The 25,872-nt window shown below is 30.0% G+C and overlaps 1 protein-coding gene across 1 annotated transcript in view; it reads left to right on the top strand.

Annotated features, from left to right (window-relative positions):
• Positions 1 to 368: 368 nt before the first annotated feature.
• LOC115875431 (transient receptor potential cation channel subfamily A member 1-like) overlaps positions 369 to 25,872 on the top strand; it is a gene marked incomplete at both ends in the record, with an annotated part of 68,146 nt that continues 42,642 nt past the window's right edge. The window contains 4 exon segments of the mRNA XM_030890887.1: positions 369 to 525; positions 13,375 to 13,465; positions 22,267 to 22,462; positions 23,247 to 23,491. Coding sequence (XP_030746747.1) covers positions 369 to 525; positions 13,375 to 13,465; positions 22,267 to 22,462; positions 23,247 to 23,491 — 689 coding nt within the window.

Genomic DNA, 25,872 nt, shown 5'->3' with positions numbered 1-25,872 from the left:
GTGATTTTGTTCGAACTCCATTCGAGTTTTTGATTATTTTTATAATATTATATCATACCTTTTTTCTTGAAAAATGTCTGGGTTTTTCCCAAATCATCTAAAAAATCTCAAAATTTATTTAAATTTTATAAATAAAACTACTCATCTATTTATAAATTTTAAATCAATTTTCTTTTTTCTATTTTATTCTTCGCTTCTGACTGAACTTCTTCTGAAACGCTTTTGACTTCTGTGATGAAGTTAAATATTATTTCTTTTTTAAAATCATATTATTTTACCTACAAAATAACAAATATTTTAGAAGCAGTGATAAAACAATGACTTTGTCAAACCACCAAAATTTCATAATTTTACGTTTGTTTTTCCAGGCGGCTGAGAGCGGCAATCTGGACATGTTTCAGAAACTCTACCTCCAGGATCCCAGTCGGCTGTCGCTCAGAGATCCCAGAGGGAGGACCACAGCTCACCAGGCCGCGTCCAGGAACAGGACGAATATACTCACGTTCATCAGGCAACAGGGCGGAGGTGAGTACAGAGAGAAAAGGTGTATCGTATAAAGAGAAGTTAGGCTTATTTTGAATCAGTCAAATATTTTAATTTTGTCATAATCTAAAATTGTGTGAAAAGTATTTGGAAATAATGTACTAATACAATATTTGTTAGAGAATAAAACTGCTCGTATGTACAGGATGTCCAAAATCGAGTATAACCTTTGGTATGTTAAAAACTATATGAGATATAAAAAGTTGTTTTAATTGCAAAGTCTTGCGATATCATTTCTAATAAAAGGATGAATTGAAAATTAAAAATATTCCTAATACTTCCGAGGATATTTGGAATAAATTGAAATATTGTAAAATTGTCTTTATTTCTTTTTTGAATATATTAGAGGCTTTCTTTAAAATAAGTGATACTTAATTTTCACTTATTACTTTTTATAATATGATGCTTTGAATTATTGTCAAATCAGACATATAGATTCTGAGATACCATCATTAACTTTATTTATTTAAATACAAAAATAGTATAGTGTTTTACTAGGAGTAAAAATTACACTTTTTGTGGCGAGGCTGTACCTATCATGGTTATGACGCTCCTCCTGTAATCCCAAATGTCACCCTCAAATTGAGAACACGCTGTATAAATAAATTAAAATCAGCACATTAGAATATGGAAAATGGTATGTAAATAAAAATGAAAATTTGATTCAAATGGAATATTTTAAGCATCTTTCTCGCCTATTTATACCATTATTTTAAAATTCTGTTTCAACAACTTTGATATAAACACTGATTCTCTGTTTTTTGCGAATTTTTGAAGATAACTATATTAAAAATATACCTAAATTAGTTTGTTTTAAATGTCGGGAATATTTAAGCATCTTTCTTACATCTATACAATTATTTTAAAATGCCTTTCAATCAACTTTGATATAAACCGTGATTCTTGCGGATTTACCAAACTTTTAATTAAACGTAACTGTATAAAATATGTACCTTAACTAGTTTGTTTTAAATGTCATTAACTGTCTTTGCATTTTAATTTTCTATTTTTTATTGATATTTATCATCTCAAGGCCCATATTAGAAAAAAAAGCGATAAAATTCAATTTCAATATTAATTTTCTTTATGGTATATTGAACTGATAATTTACCTCATTTGAATTTTTTGAAATTAACAAAGTCGCGTTCCTGTACTAGCATATCAGTTATTTTCATATGAATTGTTTTATTTCTTATTAAGTACGTTACAATGTTTTCTTATTAGTCAACCAATACGAAATGCAGAACTATGATTACTCATTTTGGTTAAAGTAAAAAAAATATTAAAATATTATTTTTTGAGAATGTTATTTCTTGACTTTTTTAGTATCTCACCCTTCCAACAATTAAAATCTAATTTTACCAGAGCACTTAAGAAGTGTTATTTAAAACGTCAATTATGCTCTAAAAGAATAAAATTTTACTCAAAGTCTTAAAATTATGTCCACATTCAAGCTATTAGAACAGACTGTGCTTTTTTGATTCTGTCCCTAATTGCTATCTTCTAGGAATATGGCTGCTAAAATAAAGTATTTAAAAACCAAAGAAAAATAACATATTATTTAGTTAATTAACAATAAAAGCAAATTTTTTAATAAACCAAATAATCTTGAAAACAAATGTATCACACTGAACACAAACAAAAACGCTTTTTCAGGTTTATCTCTAAAGCAATTATTAATATTGAAACTGAGTGAATAACTATAGGTTACTTAAAGTGCTTTTAGTTTGTTAGAAAATTTAGTGTTGTACTAAAATCTATAGATTGGATTCTGACTGATTTCAGTAAAATTATGAGTTTTTTATTTAAAACACTTAGTGTTATGCATAATATTGTTAAAAAAATACAGTTAACATTACTTAATTTTATTTTTTTTTACTAAATCACTCTATATGTGCAAAACGGAAATAGGACACAGGTGGTCACATCCTTTAATATTATGTGCCGATGGACATCGATGAGGCAAACCGAAGTTACTACATGTCACTCCATGTCACTCAATCTTGTAGTCCATCAAAGTTTCAGACACAATGCAAATTTTATTTTGCTATTTAATGACAAAGTTTCTACTTCCTTTGTGTAATATTAAAAAGTGGCATAGAAATATATCGGTTATGGAAATAACCCATCGTCTCGAATGGAAGTTACTATAAAGTTACTATATAGGCATATCATAAAAAATATCTAAATTTTTCCTTTATATTCCAAGGATTAATAGTAAATTATTAAAAAAGCAGTTTTCTAAGCTTAGATTGTTAAGTTTTTAGTTGTTGTTTTTTTTAGTTTTAGTTTACCTTTTAAGTTGTTAGCTGCCAGTGCAATAAATGTTAGTATACTCAATAATTAACTTTTTTACTTTGAGAGTTTTTAAAATTGTATTAACAAATATATTTGCAATAAATGTAAGATAATATACAGGGCGGTCCAAACTGTATTCGGGAAACTTCGGAAGCATATTCTGCAGATAAAAATAAGTAAAAAAGTTCGTATAAGTGTATATCTTAAAATGCTTAGATTTGGAGATACAGGGTGTAGAGATCTCATTTTTATTTCGATTTTTTCCAAATAATTTCTGAAGTAACATCAATATTTGTATGAAAATTTGTGTCTGGGAGTTTTTTGATATGAGAAATTTGATTTTGATGTCAATATGACTCATACTTGTAGAGGGCGCTACCTACATATTTTTTAACTGGTTTGAAGAGTAATAACTTTTCGTCCGCTACTGTATAAAACTACTAAACAAAAAATATACATTTACCACGATTTTTACGTAAAAAAGATCTCATGGTAAAAATCGCTACGAGTAATGGTTTTCGAGATATTTGGAATCAAAATTATCAATACCTGTCGTAATTTACATAAATTAAACATGTTGACTAAATAGTTATTAGACTGAAATCATAAATTTGAAATGATTTTGTGTCAAAAGTTCAACAGAAACAGTTTTATCATCATTTTTTCGAAGAAGAATTTATGATTAATTAAAAAAAAAATCCAAATTTATCCCAAAAAGTTCTCAACTTTATAAAAAATTTCAGTCAAATAACTATCTACTCAACATGTTTTTTTTTCAATAATTTTTTAGAAGATTCTAAATATCTTGAAGACGGTTAGTGGTAGCGATTTTTACCAAGAAACATTTTTTACGCAGAAAATCACGGAAATGTATATTTTTCTACTCACTAGTTTATACAGGTACGGACGAAAAGTTATTAACCTTCATAACAGTTAAAACACATACAGGTGGCGTACCCTACAAATAGGAGTCATATTGACATCTAAACCCAAATTCCTAATGTTGAAAAACTCCCAGACACCAATTTTCAACCAAATATTGACGTTATTTCAGAAATTATTTGGAAAAAATCGAAATAAAAATGAAACTTCTACACCCTGTATCTCCGAAACTAAGTATTTTAGGACATACATTTAGACGAACTTTTTTACTTATTTTTATCTGCAGAATAATATGCTGCCGAAGTTTCCAGATTACAGTTCGGACCACCCTGTAGATACGCTACTAAATCAACTAAATTAAATTGAAGGATTCTAATTATTTTTGACAAGTAGAAAAGAAACATAAATATACAAGATTAAAAACGTACTTAGTTTGTTATATGTAGTTACTTACTAGTAAAAGGTTGTTCAATTTTTTTTTGTCTGACAACGATCACATATATATAAGTTCTGTATAAGTTCTTTGAAGTATCTTTGAAGTTCTTTGAAGTATCTTTAAAGTTCTTTGAAGTATCTTTAAAGTTCTTTGAAGTTTTACAATAATCTCACACTAATTCAAGTTTTGGCACAACGTCTTTCCAATTTTGCATATATACTTTGCATATAACTAATTATGAAATAAACCAAAAATAACATAAAATAAATTCAGGAAAGCTCAACAAATCAGCAAAATTTATAATAAAATTCAAATGTGCCAAGTAAAAAGTTAAACACCAAAGAAAACTATCCAAAAATGGTCATCTTATGATGTCCATTTCATATCTAATGCACGAATATAAAAACAGTATTAATACGCCTTTTTCCGTTACTTGTAAGAAACTTTAATATATTTCAAAAGTTAAAAAAAAACGAAAACAACTTATTTATACGAAAATATTAAATTTTTGCAACACCCAGTATTACATAAAGAGACGCACAATAACGCGACACAGGTGTTCAAATCTTTTACAATAAATAGAACCTTTGCAACGTGAACCGAATCATCTCTTTTCATTCGATTTTTAGAGTTCAAAGCAGCAAGTTATAAGACGCTTCATATATTTACTGAAACATTTCTGTTTCGCATACGAAAACAGCACGTGCGCGTAAAAATATCCCCTTTTTCTCTATTTTACTACTAAACTATCCACTCCGGTGACAAAGTATAAATTTACCATAGCGACAACTAAGGTCTTACGTGTCGTAACCTCGCTTTATTAGCAAGGAGCAAGGCTCGTGGAGGTTTATTTGTGCTCGATTCAGACAGACAGAGAAACGGAAATTGAAGAAGAAAGAAAGTGGCAAAGGCAAAAGGTAATGAGTAGGGGTTTTGTGATGTTTGCGAGGTTTATGCACGAACGAAGATGAATCGAATTGATTTCGCGTTTCTTCTTGACAAATCTTTCTCTGTACCTCTTTGAATAAATAAAGAACAATCTTGTATACTAATATTTTAGGATTATTGCATTTAAAACAAACAGAGAGATCCACCATCATAGAAATTTTTGGCTATTCTCATTTTGCTTGTTTGAAAGAGAGAGAGAGAAAGAGAGAGAGATTGAAGATAAACATAATAAATTCAAAACAAACCAAAAATTAAATACCTTTTTTAATATTAATTTTTTGACGATATTTGAATTCGTTTTTCATAATAATGTGAGGCTCGCCCCATTTTTTATTACATAATTAAGTTTTCTGTAAAATTTTATGAATTTTGATATTAAACACTCTATACCTAACAGTAACCGTTTTTGAGATAAAAAATTTTTAAATTTTTGGACGAAAAAAAAGGCCTGTCCAAAAATACTGTATAGCCTAAAAGTCATTATTGATTACCACAGCCACTGCGGCATAAAGAGAAGACATGTGGCTATCTATTTCAAAAATTAGATTGTTCGAATGTCATATAATAATGACTGTAGCTGTCATAGAGTTGAGCTATTAAAAAATTATCATAAATTATTTTTTTCGTTACTTTTCGTCTATACATGTTCCTATATCGAAAATAAATTGTTTTTAAGTTATTTCAGACTTAATTTTAAAACGTATATTTGTCTTGATTTTATCTAGCTTCCTTTTATATTAAGTGTCAAATAAGCAGACAATTTATTTCCATTTGTCAGAAAACTAATTATTTGAATTTCCTGTATTATAAATACTGCCTGCTTAAGAGTTTAAAAAGTGTATTCATAAAAATATATGTCGTATTTTCGCTTTTTGTGATATCTAATAGTTGATATTATTAATAAAATATAACGTATGATCGAAAAAAAAACGGCGCAAAGTTGGCCTGGAAATGATGATCGATAATATACTGCTTTCTGAATAAAGTGTCACAATATGACATGGTCAGATCTATTGTTTTACATCACTTAACCTTTAAAGTCATAGGCTAGTGGTTAAAATCCAGAAAAATGTACGCTTTAAAATTAAATCTCGAACAACTTAAAACGATTTATTTTGGGTATAGGAACATGTATAATCAAATAACTACGTTACGAATTGAAAAACATTTTCACTAGTGAAATAAAAAAGTGGGTTTCCATTTGAAAAAAAAAATATTTGTAAAAATTTCTTTATCGCTCAATTCCATGACAGCTTCGGCCATTATTATATGACATTCGAACAATTCAATTTTTGAAATAGATAGCTACATGCTTTTTCTTTATGTAACAGTAGCTGTCATAATCACTAAATTTCACGTTTAGGCCATAGACAAACAAATAAAAAGAGACTGACAAATCCCATGGTAAAGAGTGGGACCGCGTTCCCGTAGCGCAACTCAGAATAACAATTTTGAAACCAATTAGCAGGACCATGGCAGGACGTACGTCTTTATTGCTATCTTTCTTTATTACAGTTGAGGGTTGGAACCTTTGGTGTTACACAGCAAAATAAAATTACACTAAATCACCACAATACACCAAAACACTTTTACTTTTACACTGGACGCGCGTTTCGCTAACCATTAAACTATTAGTTTATATAGGAGGATATAATCATCTGCTGATGATGCTAACATGGTTAGCGAAACGCGCGTCCATTGTAAAAGTAAAAGTGTTTTGGTGTATTGTGGTGATTTAGTGTAATTTTATTTTGCTTTCTTTATTATGTGTACTTTATATGAAAAAGAAAGAGATAGGTATAAAACGTATCGTAAGACATTATCGCACATTCTGGCTGGCGGAAAATTTAAATTAGCCATTATTAGTAGTATACTTTCATTCTGAAACTGAAAATTTTTACTTAAACTGATTTATTCCCTATACCACGTAAAGAGAACGTGGTGTAGGGAATAAATCAGTTTAAGTGAAAATTTGCAGTTTCTTTCAGAACGAAAGAATACTACTATTATAAGGGGAATTATAAAAAAAGCAAAAATTGTACTGTTTTATAAACATATTTATTTATACATAAAAATAAATAAACTTTTTATAATATAATAACAAAAAATAACAGTGTTTATTCCACCCACCTACCAATTTTAAATGCAGAAGAAGGCTGTTGCAGGAAACGATCGGCCAATTTTTTTAAAGGGCATTAAAAATCTCATTTTCGAAAAACCTGCCCAATTGCAATAACAAAGTGAATATCCAAGCAAAGAAGACTTTACGAGAATCATGATCCTGAACCATTTTCAAGTCCAGTTTTAATCCTAAAACAAAAGTAAAATAGGTATATTAACACAGATAATTAATAAAGTTTCTGGTTACCATAAACCAGCTATAAATTACCTGCCCAAAAAATAAAAAAAATTAATTGTATTAATTTGTTATGTTAAGAGAGGTTCGAAATATTTTTGACACTACTACTTCTACTTTTTACTTAATAAGATGATAAATATAACTATATACTTACTTTTATTTTACCGGGGATCTTTAACATATCTATCAAAGAAAGGGGGCACCAATACATATAGAAAATAGATGATACTGGCTCCTGCAGCAAATAAAATAACAAATAGTATAACCTAAAATTATAAGTAACAAAATATAAATACCTATATGGAACAAAGGAGTTTGTTCCCTATCCATATTCATAAGTCAATAAGATAACGAGAGTTTAGAAAAAAAGGTAAATCAACAAAAGAAAAATTAACAAACATCACGAATTGTCATGATCATGTCATGATGTTGTCATCTTGGTTGTCATGATGACGAAAACGAAAGGCGATTGTTCTAATTTCTGTTTAGAAATTACGTTTTATATGGCTGCTTCTTTCTCTCTTGTTATATTAGAATGAGATTGTGGGCCCAATAGACGCAATGCGCAGATCAACATAAATAGAACGAAATTTTGCGTTCTGAGTTGCGCTACGGGAACGTTGTCCCACTCTTCGCCAGTCTCTTTTTATTTGTTTGTCTATGGTTTAGGCTATACAAATTTTTTTGACAGGCAGTTTTTTTCGTCCAAATTTTTTTTTTCTCAAAAATGGTTAATGTTAGATATAGAGTGAATAATATCAAAATTCATCAAATTTTACAGAAAATTTAACAATGTATATAATAAAAAATGTGGGCACCATGGCAAACAGTATTTTTTTAAAGTTCTGCTATATTACAATATTATCTTATATACATATTATTTTAGTATTGTGTTATTATAATTTTAGTTAATAGTAACTAATTGTCTCGATAAGGGGAGCTAGATCATTAAAACTTTCAAACTAATAACTTCAGTTTTGGTAATGATATTAACGATTTATTAAATATGTTAAATTAATTTCATTATGTACATGTTCATATATGTTACATAGGCCGATTTTAACTGTTTTTGTGGTAAATGATTAATAGGGTATTGAACAAAGGCTTTTCTACACGTGTCTGGTTTTTATATTGTTTGTAACTTGAGGGTTTTAATGTGCCCTCTTACCAACGTGATACTGGTACACATGGTTTGTACGATATGTGTCATAAATTGGTGTTAAGAGTTTAAAAAGGGGATCAAGAAAGCTCGTAGACATCATAATATGTGCTATAAGATTTGTAATATAAATATCGTGGGTGTAGGAATAATAGTTTAGATCTACATTGAAAAAAAATCTCAAAATGGAAAATGAATTATTTATTTTGTTAAAAATAAAACTACTTGTTCTGTTAGTGTAAAATTTGCTTCTTTCATATACAGGGTAGTCTAACCTGTATTCTGGAAACCTCGGAAGCATATATGCTTCAAAAAAATTACTAGGATAAAAAAACCTTTGGATAAAAAACATGTTTGTTTAACGAATCTTAATGAAAATATTTTAGAAATTATAAACTGAAATAATATATTATTAGGCTTGTTATTTGGATTGTTATTAATTTTTGTTACTGACTAGCTTAGGTTAATTCCGCGCGTTTTTATTAAAAATCATTGAATATGTACACATACAAATTCTAAGAATTCATTGTGCATCTATTTTGATATTTTTGAATTATTGTAAACTTGTTTGTAATATTTTTTTTTATACTTTATATTATTTTTTTATATTCTGAACATAAACATTTTTTATATTCTGCACATAAAAATAAGTAAATAAGTTCGTATAAATGTAGGTCCTAAAATGCTTAGTTTCGGAGATACAGGGTGTAGAAATGTCATTTTTATTTCGATTTTTTCCAAATAATTTCTGAAGTAACGTCAATATTTAGATGAAAATTTGTGTCTGAGGGTTTTTTGACATAGGAAATTTGATTTTGATATCAATATGACTCCTACTTGTAGGGGGCGCCACCTACATATTTTTTAACTGTTTTGAAGGGTAATAAACTTTTGTCCGTCCTTATATTACACTAATGAGTGAAAAAAAAATATACAGTTGTGTTAAAAAATGTCTCTTATAACCTAAAATGTTTCTTAATATCTATCTAGTGAACATATTATGTCCGCTAGCTCCAGATATTTGAGTAAATTAATAATTTTCGAAACATTCTGCAAAATTTCTAGAAAACTTACAGTTAGGTTTTAAAACAGCATCAGTTGAACCTATGATGTCTCGAAAATTATTAGTTTAGCCAAATATCTTTCTCGTGAAAATCTTTTTGTCAAAATTTTCATGACATGTATTATTGTGTAGCATTAGAAGTTATAAAAAAGATGGAATGTTTTTTATAAGAAATTTCTTTTGGAAAAATATTTAAAACATACTAACAGCTATGCGACGGAGCCTGTCGCCGGTGAGCAGGAGGCGCCACTCAGTTCTCATTTACTTCGAAACTCTGAAAAAAGTTGAAAAACTTAGAAATCAACTCAGAATATAGGTATTACTTATTTTAGGAATTACACAAATGAACGCTGAGATAAACTAATAACTAAGTATATTAATAATAATTAAATGTAAAATAGATTATATCAGGATATGAAAAAATTGATGTTTGAACAATATTTGTTGGTTAATTGTATTGATATGTGTATATTAATAAGTATAATATTAAATCTGCACGCTTATGAATAATATTTTTAAAAGAATTATTCCGCATAAAGTCTGGCGATCTTGGTATCAAAGTGTAGGGACTTTTTATATTCAAAAAAATAAAAAAAAACCGTACTATGTGAATATCAGAAATATGCATAACATGTGTGTAGGATTTATCAAAGTGAATTCTTAAGTAATTAAATATATAATATTTTTTTTTTTTTTTTTTTTTTAAATGAAATTAAATTTATATAGAATATAAATCAAATGATCTGGCCTGTTTTATCCGTTCTGGCCACAAGCTGGTTGTGGTGAACTGCTATCGGAACTGGATGGTGATGTAAGTTGTTTCTGGACAGACAGGATCGAAAACTTGTGTGGATTCATGAGATTCCTTCGTTATTCCCGGTGTAAAATGTAGGGACAAAACGTGGACCAAATGTTAGGTACAAAAAAAGACAAAAATTGGTACCAGAAAATTAGTATTTTGAAAAAAAAAAAAAAAAAAAAAAAAAAAAAAAAAAAAAAAAAAAAAAAAAAAAGTTAATACGGAAACGTTACGTTTAAAATAAGAGTCTTACCTCTGCTTAGAGGGTTTGCCGAAAACAAAATTTGGCAAATCAACAAACGCCGATAGCTCTATCGGGTTCAGCCTTTAGCCACCAATATCGCGATGAAGGCAGACACCAGGTATGCCTATACCTATACTGTCAGAAATAAAGTGACCCAACGAACTCGATCGCACTGAAAAGTGTCGCCACAAAATAAACTTGAAGAAAAATACATAGATAATAGACAGTTAAAGCACGGCCAAAGACGTAAACGTATCGTTTGACATGAACGCTTGCGCAGTGTGAAATTCAATTGCGTTTACGGATACGTGATACGTATCTTTACGTGCCTTTACGTACGTATAAAAACGCAAACGTATCGAGCCGAAGTAGTTTCGATTTTCACACCAAATGATGCCGAACGTACAAGTTCACAAACAACTCGTTTCCACAACTGGCTATAGTAATTAAGTTATTTCATAAATTTCTGTTTTTGGCCTGTGTAAAAGAACTGGGCCTATTTTATTACAATATTAGTATATAATATAAGGTATGCATATAAATCATTTTGGAAAATCTATTTAATAAATGCTAGTTCTTAGCAAAAATCCATATGAGGATTCTAAAAGATGGAAGCTAATAAATAATCATAAAGCTGTGTCTGTTTTCCAATATTTTTTATTACGAAATTACGAAGAGCATTTTAAGTTGAAGGACTAGACTTTCTGTAATAAAATAGTTTCCCATTTATAATTTTGCTCAGTTTTCGATATCACTTTTATAAATTAATGTGGAATCAATGGAGTAATAGATATCAATTTTCCAATTTTAAAATTAAATAAATTGTTTCAAAAAATAATTTAGAATTAATTTTTTTTTTTTTTTTTTTTTTTTTTTTTAAAATACTTGTTTTAACTCTTGTTTACACGACAACGCAACGGCAAACGTAACGTAAGTTTCTGCGATACGTGTCGAGAGATACGTATACGTATTGTGCCTTGTTTTAACTGTCTAATAACAATACTTAGAACGCCATCTGGGTGCGAGGACTTAATCTTGAAATTATTTAAATAAAATAATTCCTCGAATAGTTCTGTATCTTTATCTTTAAATTACCACCTAACTTTTGAAGAACCTAGCTTTTGAAGAACTTATAAGGAAAGCCGAGAATCGTGGAGATTTTGCCAATGTGATCGCCACCCTCCACGAAAGAGACGGCCAACGTAAAGAAGAATAAGAATCTTTAAATAAAATTCTACAATTGATTATATTAAGATCCAAATATCTCGAGAACGGTTTGTTCGCAGTGATTTTTAGCAAGATACATTTAACGTAAAGTAAGGCATAAATGTATATTTTGTTTCACTCAGTATGTAATATAGGGACGGACGAAAAGTTTATTATATTCAAAACAGCAAAATAACATGTATGTGGCGCCCCCAACAAAAATTAATTTCTCAACATTTTCTCAAAGAGAAAGTCTATTTACACAGGAAATAAAGTCTATTTACATAGGATTACTTTTTATTAAAACTAATTGAATAAATTTCATGTAGTTGGATTAACTTGAGTAAACAAGAAATGTCCATATAAAATTTCAAAACACAGATACCAATTTTCATCCAAATAATCGATATTGTTCAATAATTTATTTGGAAAAATCGATATAAAAATGAAACTTCTACATCCTATAATATCCGAAATGAAGATTTTAGGACATAAGTTTATACTACGAACTTTTTACTTATTTTATGTGCAGAAATAAGCTGCCGAAGTTTGCGGAATACAGTGCGGGCCACCCTGTAGATACACTATTAAAAAAATATTTATTTGGGCCTAAAGAAGCTAAAAGATATTTAGACCATTCTGCTCGATATTTCAACAGGATAGACTTAAATAAAAGTGTAAAATGAGTGCAGATAGTTTTAGTGGTAGCACATTTCGATCACAGCAACTGAACTGAGATTAAATTTATTGGATTGGAAAACCCAGAAACAAATACAGTGGTTTTAAATTTAAGCGAAAAATGATTTTTTTTTATTTAATTTGTCTATTTTAACTATTTATACGTTCACCCTGTATGTCTTAAAAAACTCGTTTTCTTTATTGCAATCTCGTCGAATATGTTATTTGTAAATAAAAATTACCTTCAAATTATTATGCCTAGTAATATACATATAAGAATTAATAATGTAGTGTATATAGGGTCTAACGTTGAAATATGGTGAAGCTTATATTAGGTCATATATTTCTTACACATTCTTTATCACAAATTTCAGCTTCATAAAAAATAGAGATTCTCTAGACATATAAGTATTTTAAACAAATACGGAGAAAAAGTTTTCAGTAAACATTTTTATGAATATAATAAAATAGTTAAACAGGATACTAGTCCAAAAATCCGAGTTATTTTACTTTTGAAAATAATATTTTTTTTTTTACTTTGTTTTTAATTAGAAAACGTAGGTTTTAAAATTAATCTACTACCTATGGTGTCATATTATTACGTAATTATGTTTTAACTAAACAGTGAAAAAAATAATCCAAATTTTTTCGAAAATAAAATCATAGAGTCGTGTTTCTGGAATCAAAATATACTACCCTTAAAATATTTGCACTTGTCTAGAACTCACACTGTATTATTATGCTTTATTTCTCTTGCAGATTTAAATGCCCAAGACAATGCTGGAAACACTCCTTTACACGTTGCTGTTGAATATGAGGCTCTGGATGCAATAGACTACCTGTTGTGTTGGTAAGTTTAAAAATTTATTTCATTTCTCTTTACAATATATTTTAAAAAAATAAAAAAAGGTTTTGGTTTTTATTTTAAAGCTATTTGGATTTCTCACAGTATACAGAGTAAAATTTAAGTTAAAATTTAAAAATAAGAAATATTTAACTTAAATTACACTACGTAAAAAAATGAGAAAATTAAAAAAAAAAAAAAAACTTAAAATGTTTTTTTTTAAGTTTTTTAATTATACAGGGTTTTTTTTTTTTTTTTTTTTTTGATTTTTTGATTATACGAAAACGTAAAGATGTAGAGACAAAATTTATGGGTATATAAGAGAGCAATGTGCATAATTTAAAATTACTTCAAATGTACAGGATACGTCAGAACTAAGATCCATACCAAGAGTTTATATGTTTTCTTATGGAACACCCGCATTTTATTTCATTTCTGAATTCTTGGGCATAAAATAAGGCATTTTATTATAAATGTTTAATATAAAATAAACTAAAAAAAATATTTTTCAGATATTAAAATAGATCTTTAAATAGCATGCTATAAAAGATTAATCAATACCCTGTACATTAGTTTTGAGAGTTAATTCTTGTGCTGACTTTGAAACCGCAGAGAAATAACTTTACTAAAAAATTGTAATTTTTGCTTCCTTAAATGTTATACAGGGCTCGATACAGGGGTATCAAAAAAATAAACACAAAAAAAAAAAATATGATTTATTTTACATAAAGAATCTTCGTTATTTCCAACACAAAACTTATCGTATTTTAAAAAATAAATTGAAGCAGATCTAAATGCTCTTTTAAACTATATTAGGGTTTTTTTTTTTTTTTTTTTTTTTTTTTTTTGGAATAAAAAACGGATTTTTTTTTTTTTAAATTAATCAGAGATTACAGTTGAGGGTTGAACTTTTGGTGTTACACAGCAAAGTAAAATTACACTAAATCATTCAGCAGATGATTAAAACTAAAGTACAATCTACAGTTGAGCGTTTATATACTTCCCAGTAGGTACCGAGTGGGCGTGGCAAAATCTAGCCAAACGAGTCAGAGCCAACTGAGCGTACAGTTAGATTTCCGCCACAAGAGTAGTAGGAACAAAGAACTTGAGGAATTGGACCGTTGTCTCTGTTCATACTAATTTTACAATTTATTAATTCTGATGCTTTCATAGCATCAAACTAAATCTCTAGTGGCGGTTAACTGTTACGCTCAGTTGGCTCTGACTCGGTTGGCTGTATTTTGCCACGCCCACTCGGTAGCCACTGAGCGAGTAATATAAACGCTCAACTTGTAGATTGTACTTTAGTTATAATCATCTGCTGATGAGCAGATGATGGTTTAGCGAAAACGCGCGTCCAGAAATCAAGATGGCTGATGAACGCCAATGCCCAATGTTGCTAGTGATCAGTTAGTAGCTATTTCAACATCGTATGTCGGTATATTTAACCGAGGCGAATGAGTGCGCCACTCTGTATTATAAGATTTACCCCGTTGCTCTTAGGTATCTGTGAATTGGGTTAATTTGCTGAATTTTGAAAAACCTAATTTAGAAAAGTTTTTTGTCTACCCATTTTTATCTATTTAGATGAAAAAAAAAAAATTCTGTTTTTTTTTAATTTTTAAAAATACATTTTTATAAGTGTTTCTAAAGCTGGTTACACATGTCTGACTTGGTTCCGATTTGAATGAGAATTAGGCATGCCCCTATGTTATGCTAAGCGCTTTAACATTTGAACTTTCACAAAAATCAATATATTCCTAACATTTTACTTTTATACAGGGTTGTTCACCAATACACAGGAGTATTGTATCTAAACGATTAAATTTTTAAAATTGTTAAGTTTTTGGCTTCGTTGAACGACTATTAGAGCTATAATTTAAAAATAATTCTACAAGAGTGTCCCAAATAATCACACTTAAGCCTTAACCGTTTTTTAAATAATTTTTCAATTTATAAATTGCAATAAAAAAATTAAGGCTCCATTTCTCCAAGGGTATCAAAGTTTTTAATACTAAATATTTACTGAAGTTTATTTATTGGTCAAATATTGTGTTGCAATAATAAAAATTATACTACCCTATACAGAGCGTCCAAACATTTATATTTAATAATTACTAGTTTTTAATAAAAACGGCAATAATTTGTTTAATTTAAACCGAACACCTTATATTTTACGTGAATCAGATGCACAATTTAATTGTCTATCAAATTGTATTATCTGTTTTTACCTATATCTTAAGTTTTCGTAGAAGTGCATTTTTATAATTTAGACTTCATTTATTACTATACCTTGGAATATTGACATTTTCGATTATTTTAAGATGTAATAAATTTTCAAAGAGTACTTTGTCGATGTAGCTAATTTCATTAAAAAATAAAAAAAAAAAAAAAAAAAAAAAACAGATATTTTTTCTATTAAGTGTTTTAAAATATTACAGTTATCTAATTTTAAAATATGATCAACATCTCTATTATTAGATTCCTAAATTATAGGAGACCCTCTTTGGTTTCTATCAAACCCTCCAAATATCCATGTGGATATGATATAACTGCTTAGTAACAAAATTAAATTTTAACGTCAGGCTTAACGATATGATTTAAACAAATTTAATTAAGAACGCATTGTTAAAGGATATTAAAATTAATCTTCCAAATCAAACTGTGAAATATCTGTTTCATGTGCGTCATATACATATGCCAATTTTGATCGTGTAGAGACACGTGAATAGGTAGCTATTTCCGATGAATATAATAGAAAACCGAAAAAACGTCACAGGTGTATTCTGTCGACAGCTAATGGAGTCAGCTATTATGATTGCGTAAAGCCCAAATACCGAAAAGCTTAAAATTGGAGTTGTAAAGGAACGTACAGGAAGGTCTGAACGTTAACAAGTTACTTTTGAAAAACGATAGAAAGCTGAAAAATGTTATAAATAGGAGAGTTTGTAGAATGGAAAAGTATATAATAAAAGCAAACTTATACAATGTAACATACTTTATTTCATGTGCATCTATAGAAAAGCGGAATCCGACAAAGCAGTAAAAACTGGTTTGATACTTTATATAAAAGTATGAGAGTTACAGTGAAAAAAAATTGGGCAAATAAATTATCTGCTTCGATAATATTTATTATTAATTTCATTCATTTAAGGTTCATTCAGAACCTCGCAATTAGTGGAGTATATTAGTGGCTTCAATTAGCGCAAAAGTTTGTTCCTTTAATTTAAAATGTAATCATTCAGAACAACTGTCATTTTGGCCTTTGGCTATCGTCCGTCAAGAAAATGGATATAAATCAAAAGGTTATTGTTTTATAAGCTAAATATTAAGATTTCTTATAGATGTCAACTCATTACCGCAAGATGTGGCTAGGATATTCTATTAATTTTTTTTAAGATATTGTGAATGATCGTACACTAAAAAGTATAAAGTGTATTGACACCACTAATTTATAACACTAATTGGGCGGTTCTGAACAGTTTATTATTAGTTATATATTTTTTTTTTTTTATTTTAGCTTTTTTAATGCAGATTAATAATTTGTCTATTTATTTTACGATGTAAATAAATGTTTCTAGTTATTAAAATATATAGTTTTTATAAAAATAGACAAGTTATAATAATTATTTAATTACATAAGTATCAGAAACGCTAATGAAGTGCGTAAATCAAATTGACGTATCTTAATTATTTTTGACAAGTTGTTGCCACGCCCTTTCTAATTTGAAGTTCAAACACAAGTTTACTTAATTAGGATGAGTTGCATAGAGGCCACTAGCTTTTTAATTTTAACAACCGGGTGGTCGGGGTTCAAAGGTATTAATAAAGGCGCCACGAGATTATACTCTATGAACTCGGCAATAAAGATGTAACTATTAAATAGACTTCAACACTAACCTAGAACTGTTGAGTGCAGCTATCATGAACTTCAAATATTCTACTATTTGTACTATGACTGACTTCTAACTTATGACTAGGTACTAAAATAATACTACTAAAAAAATTTAAGCAATTTATTTAAAATATCAAAAAGGTTAAATGTATAAAGAAAAATGATGAAATGTATATAAATGAAGTAAAGTTTAATCGATAAGAATAAATGAAAATGGTCTAAGCTTTATACTAAACTAAGACGTCATCCCCCTTAACTTAAACTAAGTATGCTCTAAGGGCGCAATACAAGTAGCAAATCTAAAAACCTAACTAAAAATCTAAACAGTCTTACTCAACTCGATGCAACAACTGAAGCTTCCTCCGGTTGAGCTACGGTGTATAGCCAATAGGTGGCTACGGCGCGGCGGTGCACAGCAGCTCGGTGTACTGTCACTGGAGCCCACGGATGTCAGCAGACGTATGGATGCCAGCCAGGTGTAGGACTTCAAAAGGTGAACATAAAAACCCTAAATAATATTGGTTGTCTTAGAAAGAGCCTCAATTATAGAACAAGGACTAGCACAACGTGTAGGATTTAATAAAAGTAATAAAGAAAGACTAATCAAATCTGAACTTTACCTCAACGAGGGTTTATGATGTCCAACGGGTAACTCTACACACGGGCAACAGGAACGGATGGAATTCTGGCCTGTTCTGTATTACAGTCTGGATCGGTCTTCTTACAATTACGAACAACCAAATAAGACTTAAGAAAGATAACACTCAACTAGTCTTTCTACACCACGTGGCGTGGAAAAGTCGAAAACCAGTCAACAATATGAATAAAAATCAGTTGAGCATTGACTAGAATAGGCAGAAGAATTATATCATACCTTGGAACTGTTCGGGGACTTCTTGGCACGTGGAATCGGAATATTGGTCGGAGAATTTGGCTATTTAATCCCATTGCGGAAATTGGTTTGGTTTGAAAAAAAAAAATCATCAAAATCCAACCAAGTCTCTGACCAAATATGTTTCGGAAGCCTTAATCCTTCCTTACGAAGACCTGCTATTCACCAACAGGGAATGCTTCATGAAACGGCAGCCAGTTCTTCACGACGACACTTTTCAGCCGGGGAGTACACAAGAAGTGATGCAAGGATTCGATTTCTTACACAAAATCAGATTTCAACCGGAAATCTCCAGGATATAGATAGAGAACTATATATCTTGACTAGTCCAACTCACAAAAAAGGCATAAATAAAAAAAAAACGATGTTCTAGATCATTTTCATAGCCATCTTCGATATCCGGTCAATGAACGAACTAAACCTCACAAATTCCCACAATTAAATGAACGAATTGCACACTGCGGTCCACATCAAAATAACTATTTAACTACGAAATTTTATCGGATAATTATAAAATTTCAATAACCAAAACAAAGGAAAAATAAATCCAAAACATCTGATTTGATCCGACAGTGACAAGTGACGAACAGGTGATGATCAAAGATATAGAGAGGCGGACAAAAAGCCTACTGCTGGTCGGTATCAGTGACAGTGGAGCTGAAGCTGTATAATCTAGCGATGTATATCGGGTTGCATAATGGTAAAATACTAAATAAATAATATTTAACAATAAAATTATAGTAAACATGATGCAAAAATAACAGTTATTTCCGATAATTTATGAGCTAGCACACAGAGGTCGTAGCGATGAAATTTTACTGTTACATTGTAAATAATAAAGAAAGTGCCAAAAATGTAAATAGTTAATTTAAAGCGAATTTAATAAATTATTGTCTTTTCGTAACCGGTAAACTTTTTTATTAAAAGTTTGAGAAAAATTCATTCATTCTTCATAAAATGTTTGCTTTTCTAAAACGGTTAATCCCGTTTATACTTTTCCAAATTTCCATACCGTTTTAAGCCTTAAACTAAAAATCAACATGCGTTTTTAAGATAATATAATTTCGTTTATATTCTGTGATAGATTGTTATTAATAGAATTTTAATTAACGTCATATTTTTTTGATATTTTAAATTGTTAAAGAAACGCAAAATTTATTTAGTTCAATGCTGCGGAAAGGCTGATTATAGTTGTCGGAAAATGTGATACTTTAATAACAGCAAAAATATAATTTTCATCAATAATAATGATACACATTTATCGAAGAATTAAATCGAAATTGTATTAACATATGTATAAATGCCGTTTAAGACTTCAAGAAAAAATTCAAATTTTATAATTTTTTTTTCTATTTTCTGCAATAGTACATAATCTGAGAAGTATAAACGGGTATAACCATTTTAGAACGAGAATTTTTTTCAAAATATTCATAATAAAAAAGGGTTCCTCTTGCAAAGACATTTCGGAGATATACAGTCATTTACTAGTGAAAACTTATTTCATCATTTCTCTCGATTTTGATCATAGGGTTCTCAAAAATGGGAACTCTATGATGTCGATTCCGTCTATCATGCATTCATGATTCATGATTCTATCATACATGCCTACTATTATACTTTGTTAATCTTTTTACGAGCCCTAACAACTATATGTTGGGACAAGGTCTTTTTCTGCAATAAAAATAGTAATTTGTTAAAACGACTCAATTTATTTTGTTTATTATTCTAAATTCAAACATTACAATATGATCTAGACAATTTTACTATATTTTTATAACTTTGCAAACAAATCACTTTTGATAATACCTTATTTTGCCAAAATCAAGCCAAATTTGCTGATAACTATATATTGGGACAGAACAACAAGAAATTTGTTTAATACGGAGTTACATCACTTTTCGTCTTAACAACTGCCTGAACTCTTAATAGCATTGTATTTACCAAAGATTGGCACATTTGAGGAGAAAAATTATCCTAAATTTCCTGCAGTTTTGTCCGCAAAACAAAAATTGCCCGTTGAGGGTAGTTTTAAATATTGCTTCATTTTATGCCACACAGTTTCTATAACATTGAGGTCCGGACTACTTGCAGGATGGGATAGAACTTTTTATATTATTATTACCGAACCAATTTTAGTTGATTTTGCTGAATGGCATGATGCTCCATCTTGTTGGAAAATAGCTTCGTTTGGAAACAATTCTAGAGCACTAGGCAAAAGTGAGGTCTCAAGTATATGTTGACATTTTTTGGAAGTTAATATGCCATCTATAAAAATTTAATTTGCCCAAACCTCTTGCTGACATGCAGTCCTAAACCATAATCCCCTTAGGAAACTTAACAACCCTCTTCAAGCAATCTTTATGAAAGGCTTCTGCTTTATTTCGTATTATTCGTTTTCGATGATCTCCAACGCAAACATCAAATTTAGACTCATCACTAAATATGACGTTATTCCAATCATTTTGTGTCCACGATAATTTAGATTTTGCCCAATTTTTAGCGATTTTTCTTTGAATTTCTGTCAGGTTTTTCTTTCGCCTAAATAAGAATTTGTATCAATAATCTTTAGGTAACTGGATTATCCACACAAATAAAGTTTACCTTTGTAAAAACCCTTGCACTTATGGATATATTTTCGGCAACATTCTCTTGATATATTTAAACTAGTTACAGTATTCCATTTAACTGTTACTTTACGAAGAGTACTTCTTCTCGCAGACTTGCAAAATTTTACTACATTTTGTCTCTCTGAGATACAACTTTTGGCATTCCCGAACTTTTACCTCTAACGTCTACATTGGCAGATTCTCCGTATTTTTTATTATTTTAAAGACCGTGGTTTTTGGAATACTTAAATCATCAGAATTTTTTCTAATTGTTTTTCCCGTACTGTATTGACGAATGATAATTTCGCGTAGTTTTTGATTTGTAGCTTTTCCACAGACCATTATTTTGAATTAAATTAACAAAATTGAAAATTAAAAAAATTAAAATTTCTTACAGTAAATCTCACTACTCAAAGTATCGAGTCACTTACAAGCTGTCAATGCTGAAGTAAACAGTTTGCGACATTTGTAACGTTTAGAATTGTGATGCGTCTGCGCAGAAGGAAATTTGAAGACATTATTTCATTTGCGCATGCGCTGGAGAGTTCTAGGACGATTCAGAATCGATAATAACAGGAAAACGAACAGACCTGATATTAATTATTTAAAAATACTTGTCCCAACATTTAGTTGTCAGCAAATTTGTCCTTTTATGAACAAAATCCGCTACTGTAAATATGGATTGATTTACAAATTCATAAAAATATTGTCAAGGATATATAGCTATGTTTATATTTAAAAAATTAAACATATATTTTTCAGTCATTTTGAAAAATCAGGGCAATAATTCCAAAATATGACCTTGTCCCAACATATAGTTGTTAGGGCTCGTATTATTTGTTAAACTGTATTATTTTACAAAGTCAGCAGCAGGAAAAAAAGGAAAAAAAAATTAGTTGAGATACTGAGCTAGCTTTAGATGATTGAACGGTGGTGATTTACAAAAAATAACTTTATATTAATAAATAAAAAATTTTTAACTCAGAAAAAAAAATAAGAAATTATTAACAAAACGATCATGAAAAGATTAACTATCATGAAAAATGAAATTTAATTATTGATATTATAAACAGACTTAATATAAAACAAGAAATTGTCCCTTAAATATCGTATTTCGGATTATTCACTCCATATACATTACAAAACACATTTTTAAAAACTATCAAATTATTTGATTAATATAATGGCATTAGATTTCTATCACAAATAATTTTATCTAAATGGATATTATACGGATAATAAACAAGAGAATTGATAACCATAGATTACTTTTACCTTATCGGTATTTGATATTTGTTAAACCAACCCAATCATTTATTTTCACTAAATAACAAAAGTAAAAAGAAAGTGACTTTCATAGATTAACGAATTGTGAACAAAATTATTCAAAAAATATATTTCTTGTTATTTTTAGTGGTGTTAAAACAGACGTTCTCAATGAAAAGAAGCAGGCTCCGGTACATTTGGCAACGGAGCTCAACAAAATTACGGTTTTAGAGGCGATGTCAAAACACAAAGACAAGATAGATATTCAACAAGGTGGTGAACACGGTCGAACTGCACTTCACATCGCTGCGATATACGATCACGATGCCTGTGCAAGACTTTTGGTAAGTTAACTAAGACTGATCGTTAAACAATGTTTAGTAGTTTTAACATACTTAACACAAATTCAAACTTTTAGCAGTTATTAAACTTTATATAATTTAATAAATTTATTACAGTTTGTCAGTTATTAATATACAGAGTCCTGTTCACCAAGATGCCATCAAATTTTTTAAAAATTTCAAGGATTGCTGAGTTTTTTTTGGGGAAAAAAACTGATTTTGAAAATCGGTTTTATTTTGTTTCGTCGTTATTTTTTAGAAAATAAAAACTAACTGCACATTCTCATAGCCACTTTATTAGGCTATCTGTAGTATTTTTAGATTTTCAAATTAGCTGATAATTTGTGAGATACAAGGTTAACTTAATTTTTTTAAATACGGACCCGCATTTTTTATTTGAGGTTCACACTTAATATTTTTTCTTGTTTCGGACATTTGAACACAATTTATTTAAACTAATTTCAAGTCCGGCTCTATTTTTTTTAATATTAAATCTATTCATTATTACAATACTGATAAACTTCCAAACTTAATAATGACGTGGGGTAAAATATTAAATACGGAAAATCAAATGCAATAAAATAATACAAAAATATTTTTTTTTTTTTATTAATATAATATAATCAAATCATTCCCGGAGATGGATTTGAAATGGTAGAACAGTATAATGGCCAGCGAGGTTCCTGTCGTCCATAAGAAGAAGATTTGTTCAAAAGAGCTATAAATAAAATTGAACGCAAAATAAATTTGTACATGAGGGAGGGTTGTAGCCCTTTCGAACACGTAGCAGCAATACGTAACGGAACGAAGTACAATGAGTAGCCCAAGAAAACCTTGCAACAACGGATATTATCCTATTCACGAAGCGGCAAAAAATGCCTCGTCCAAAACCATGGAAGTATTTTTACAGTGGGGTGAATCTCTAGGTTGTTCTAGGGCAGAAATGATCTCGTTCTACGATGCAGAGGGCAACGTTCCTCTGCATTCTGCCGTACATGGTGGAGATATCAGAGCAGTGGAGCTATGTATAAGGTATTGTGTGTAAAGTGTTATACAGGGTCGCTGTTATGTGTGACGGTCGATTATTAGGTAAAATATACAAGGTGCCGCAAAAAGTTAAATAGAAAAGTTATAGGGTTGGTCTAGTGTATATAGTTAGTTATAAATATCTAGTAGCTAGTAATAAATTTAAGTATATCTATAGGGTCGGTTGTGGCTCATCAATTTTTTTTAATGTAACCCCCTGTCTATTATTGCATATTTCAATTCTTCCTTCAATTTTAAGCAATAATCGTAATACACATAATGTAACTAAATTCAACGAATTATGAGGTTTTCATTATGAACTGTTAAACGAAATTTCAGTACAACTTACAAATTGGGACTCAGCTTAATGAGGCAAATGAGGTATATTTCAAACCACCCCGGTCCACCCCTAGGTGCCACCCTCTCACTTCTAATCTCAAGATAGCGATACCCCACTTGTGACACTTCTTTGGAAAGCTAATTGAAATTGCTAAACGATGGTCATACAGATTTCAACTTCTGTCAACAATTACTGGTAAGTAGTGATAAGAAATGTAGGTGTGACAATTTGAAAGAAATTTAAAATGATAATTTATTTAACAATTGCTCAAAATGAGAGCCGTTTTGTTCCAAAAATACAAACGATTTCCAAATTCTTCTCTCACTTTTTGGAAAGTCTCTCTCGGAATATTTTGACATGCTTCAGTTGTCCTCTGCCGCAATTCTTGCAACGAACCTGGTTTTGTCTTCTAGACTATGGATTTAGTGTAACCCCACAAGAAAAAGTCTAAAGGAGTGAGATCACGTGACCTTGGCAGCCACTATATTGGACCCCTTCTGCCAATCCATTGCCGTGGACAATATCTATCCAACCACCGCTTTGTGACAATAGAATAATGCGGAGGGGCTCCATCTTGCTGAAAGTGTATGAGGTTTTCATTAAGAATTAAATTTCTTTCCAAATCTCTTTGATTTTCAACCTCATTTACAATGGCTGGCTCTATCAAATTGTTCAGCATTTCCACATAAGCATCACCATCCAATTTCCGTCGATGAAAAATGGACCTATAATTTTATCGCCTAGTATTCCGCACCAAACATTGAGCTTTTGGGGATATTGGGTGTGTCCTTCAACAACAATATGCGGATTCTCATCGCTCCAGTATCTGCAGTCCTGCTTATTCACAATTCCGTTTAAAAAAATGAGCACTCATCACTAAAACAAATATTTTTAGTGAGTGAAGGTTCCCTTCGAATTTCCTCCGTCATTAGTTCACACAACTGAATCCTTCTATCTGGATTGTCATCGCCAAGTTCCTGCAGAATCTTCATTTTGTAGGGATGGAATTTGTGCATTTTCAATACTCTCCTGAGAGATGTTCGAGGTATACCTGTGATTGATGCCAACTGGCGTGTTGATGCTTCTGGATTGACCGATACCTGACCAATAACTTCCATCTGCATTTCTTCATTCAGTACCCTGGGCCCTATCCTTTTTTATTTTTGACCGACCCAGTTTCTTGAAACTTCAAAATCAAATCGCTAACATAAACGTGACTTACGTTTTTGTCCGGATTTCCCTCATTGAAAGCACGGGCCGTTCTCAAATAACACCTACCTTCAGCACCATAAAGAAAAACTATTTGAATTCTTTCTTCCACAGTATAAACCATTTTTCTTTCAAATAAGCGAATCAAAAAAACGTTTAAAATACCACCAAATTTCCAAACGATTGAAAATCGATAAAAAGAAAAATATACAAAAAAGTAAAAAAATAGATGATAAGGAAGAATTTGCGTTATCGCAAAATTAAGCTGAACGATTAGTAAAACATCTTTGTGTTTGCCTTTTTATTATCTACATTTTTATTTTTAAGTTTTAAAATGGCAATGGTTTAAAAACGGCATTGATGAGATTAGAAGTGAGGGGATGACACGTAGGAGTGCGTCGGGGTGGTTTAAAAATGCCTCATTTGCCTAATTTAGCTGGGTCCAAAATTAACTATGCTGAAAAAATTTTTTTTTTCATTAATGTCCACTTAATTTTTCGTGTAAGGGGTAGTTTTTCAATTTCACCCTAAAAACGTTATGATCATCGTTTAGCATATTTCATGGGCTTTCCAAAAAGGCGCCACAAGTGGGGTGTTGCCATTTAAGATTTTCGAGTGAGTAGGGGTGCAGCTTAAGGGTTCAAAAAATACGTCATATGTATTCCCCTTCGATATCATAGAAACGGTATTTTTTATTTTTTTGATATCTTTATTGGTTTAAAAAATTTTAGCCATTGTAGTTTTCAGTGGCCCAATCTCTGTATTAGCGACCCTGTATAATAGTGTAGGAAATATCAAGTTTTAAGTAGATTAAAAAACAAATAAAATCATATAGAGT

This window comes from Sitophilus oryzae, unplaced genomic scaffold (genome assembly GCF_002938485.1).
Source record: "Sitophilus oryzae breed Bouriz unplaced genomic scaffold, Soryzae_2.0 scaffold_1386_pilon_pilon, whole genome shotgun sequence".
Classification (NCBI taxonomy): domain Eukaryota; kingdom Metazoa; phylum Arthropoda; class Insecta; order Coleoptera; family Curculionidae; genus Sitophilus; species Sitophilus oryzae.
This window is presented reverse-complemented; position numbering and strand designations above follow the sequence as displayed.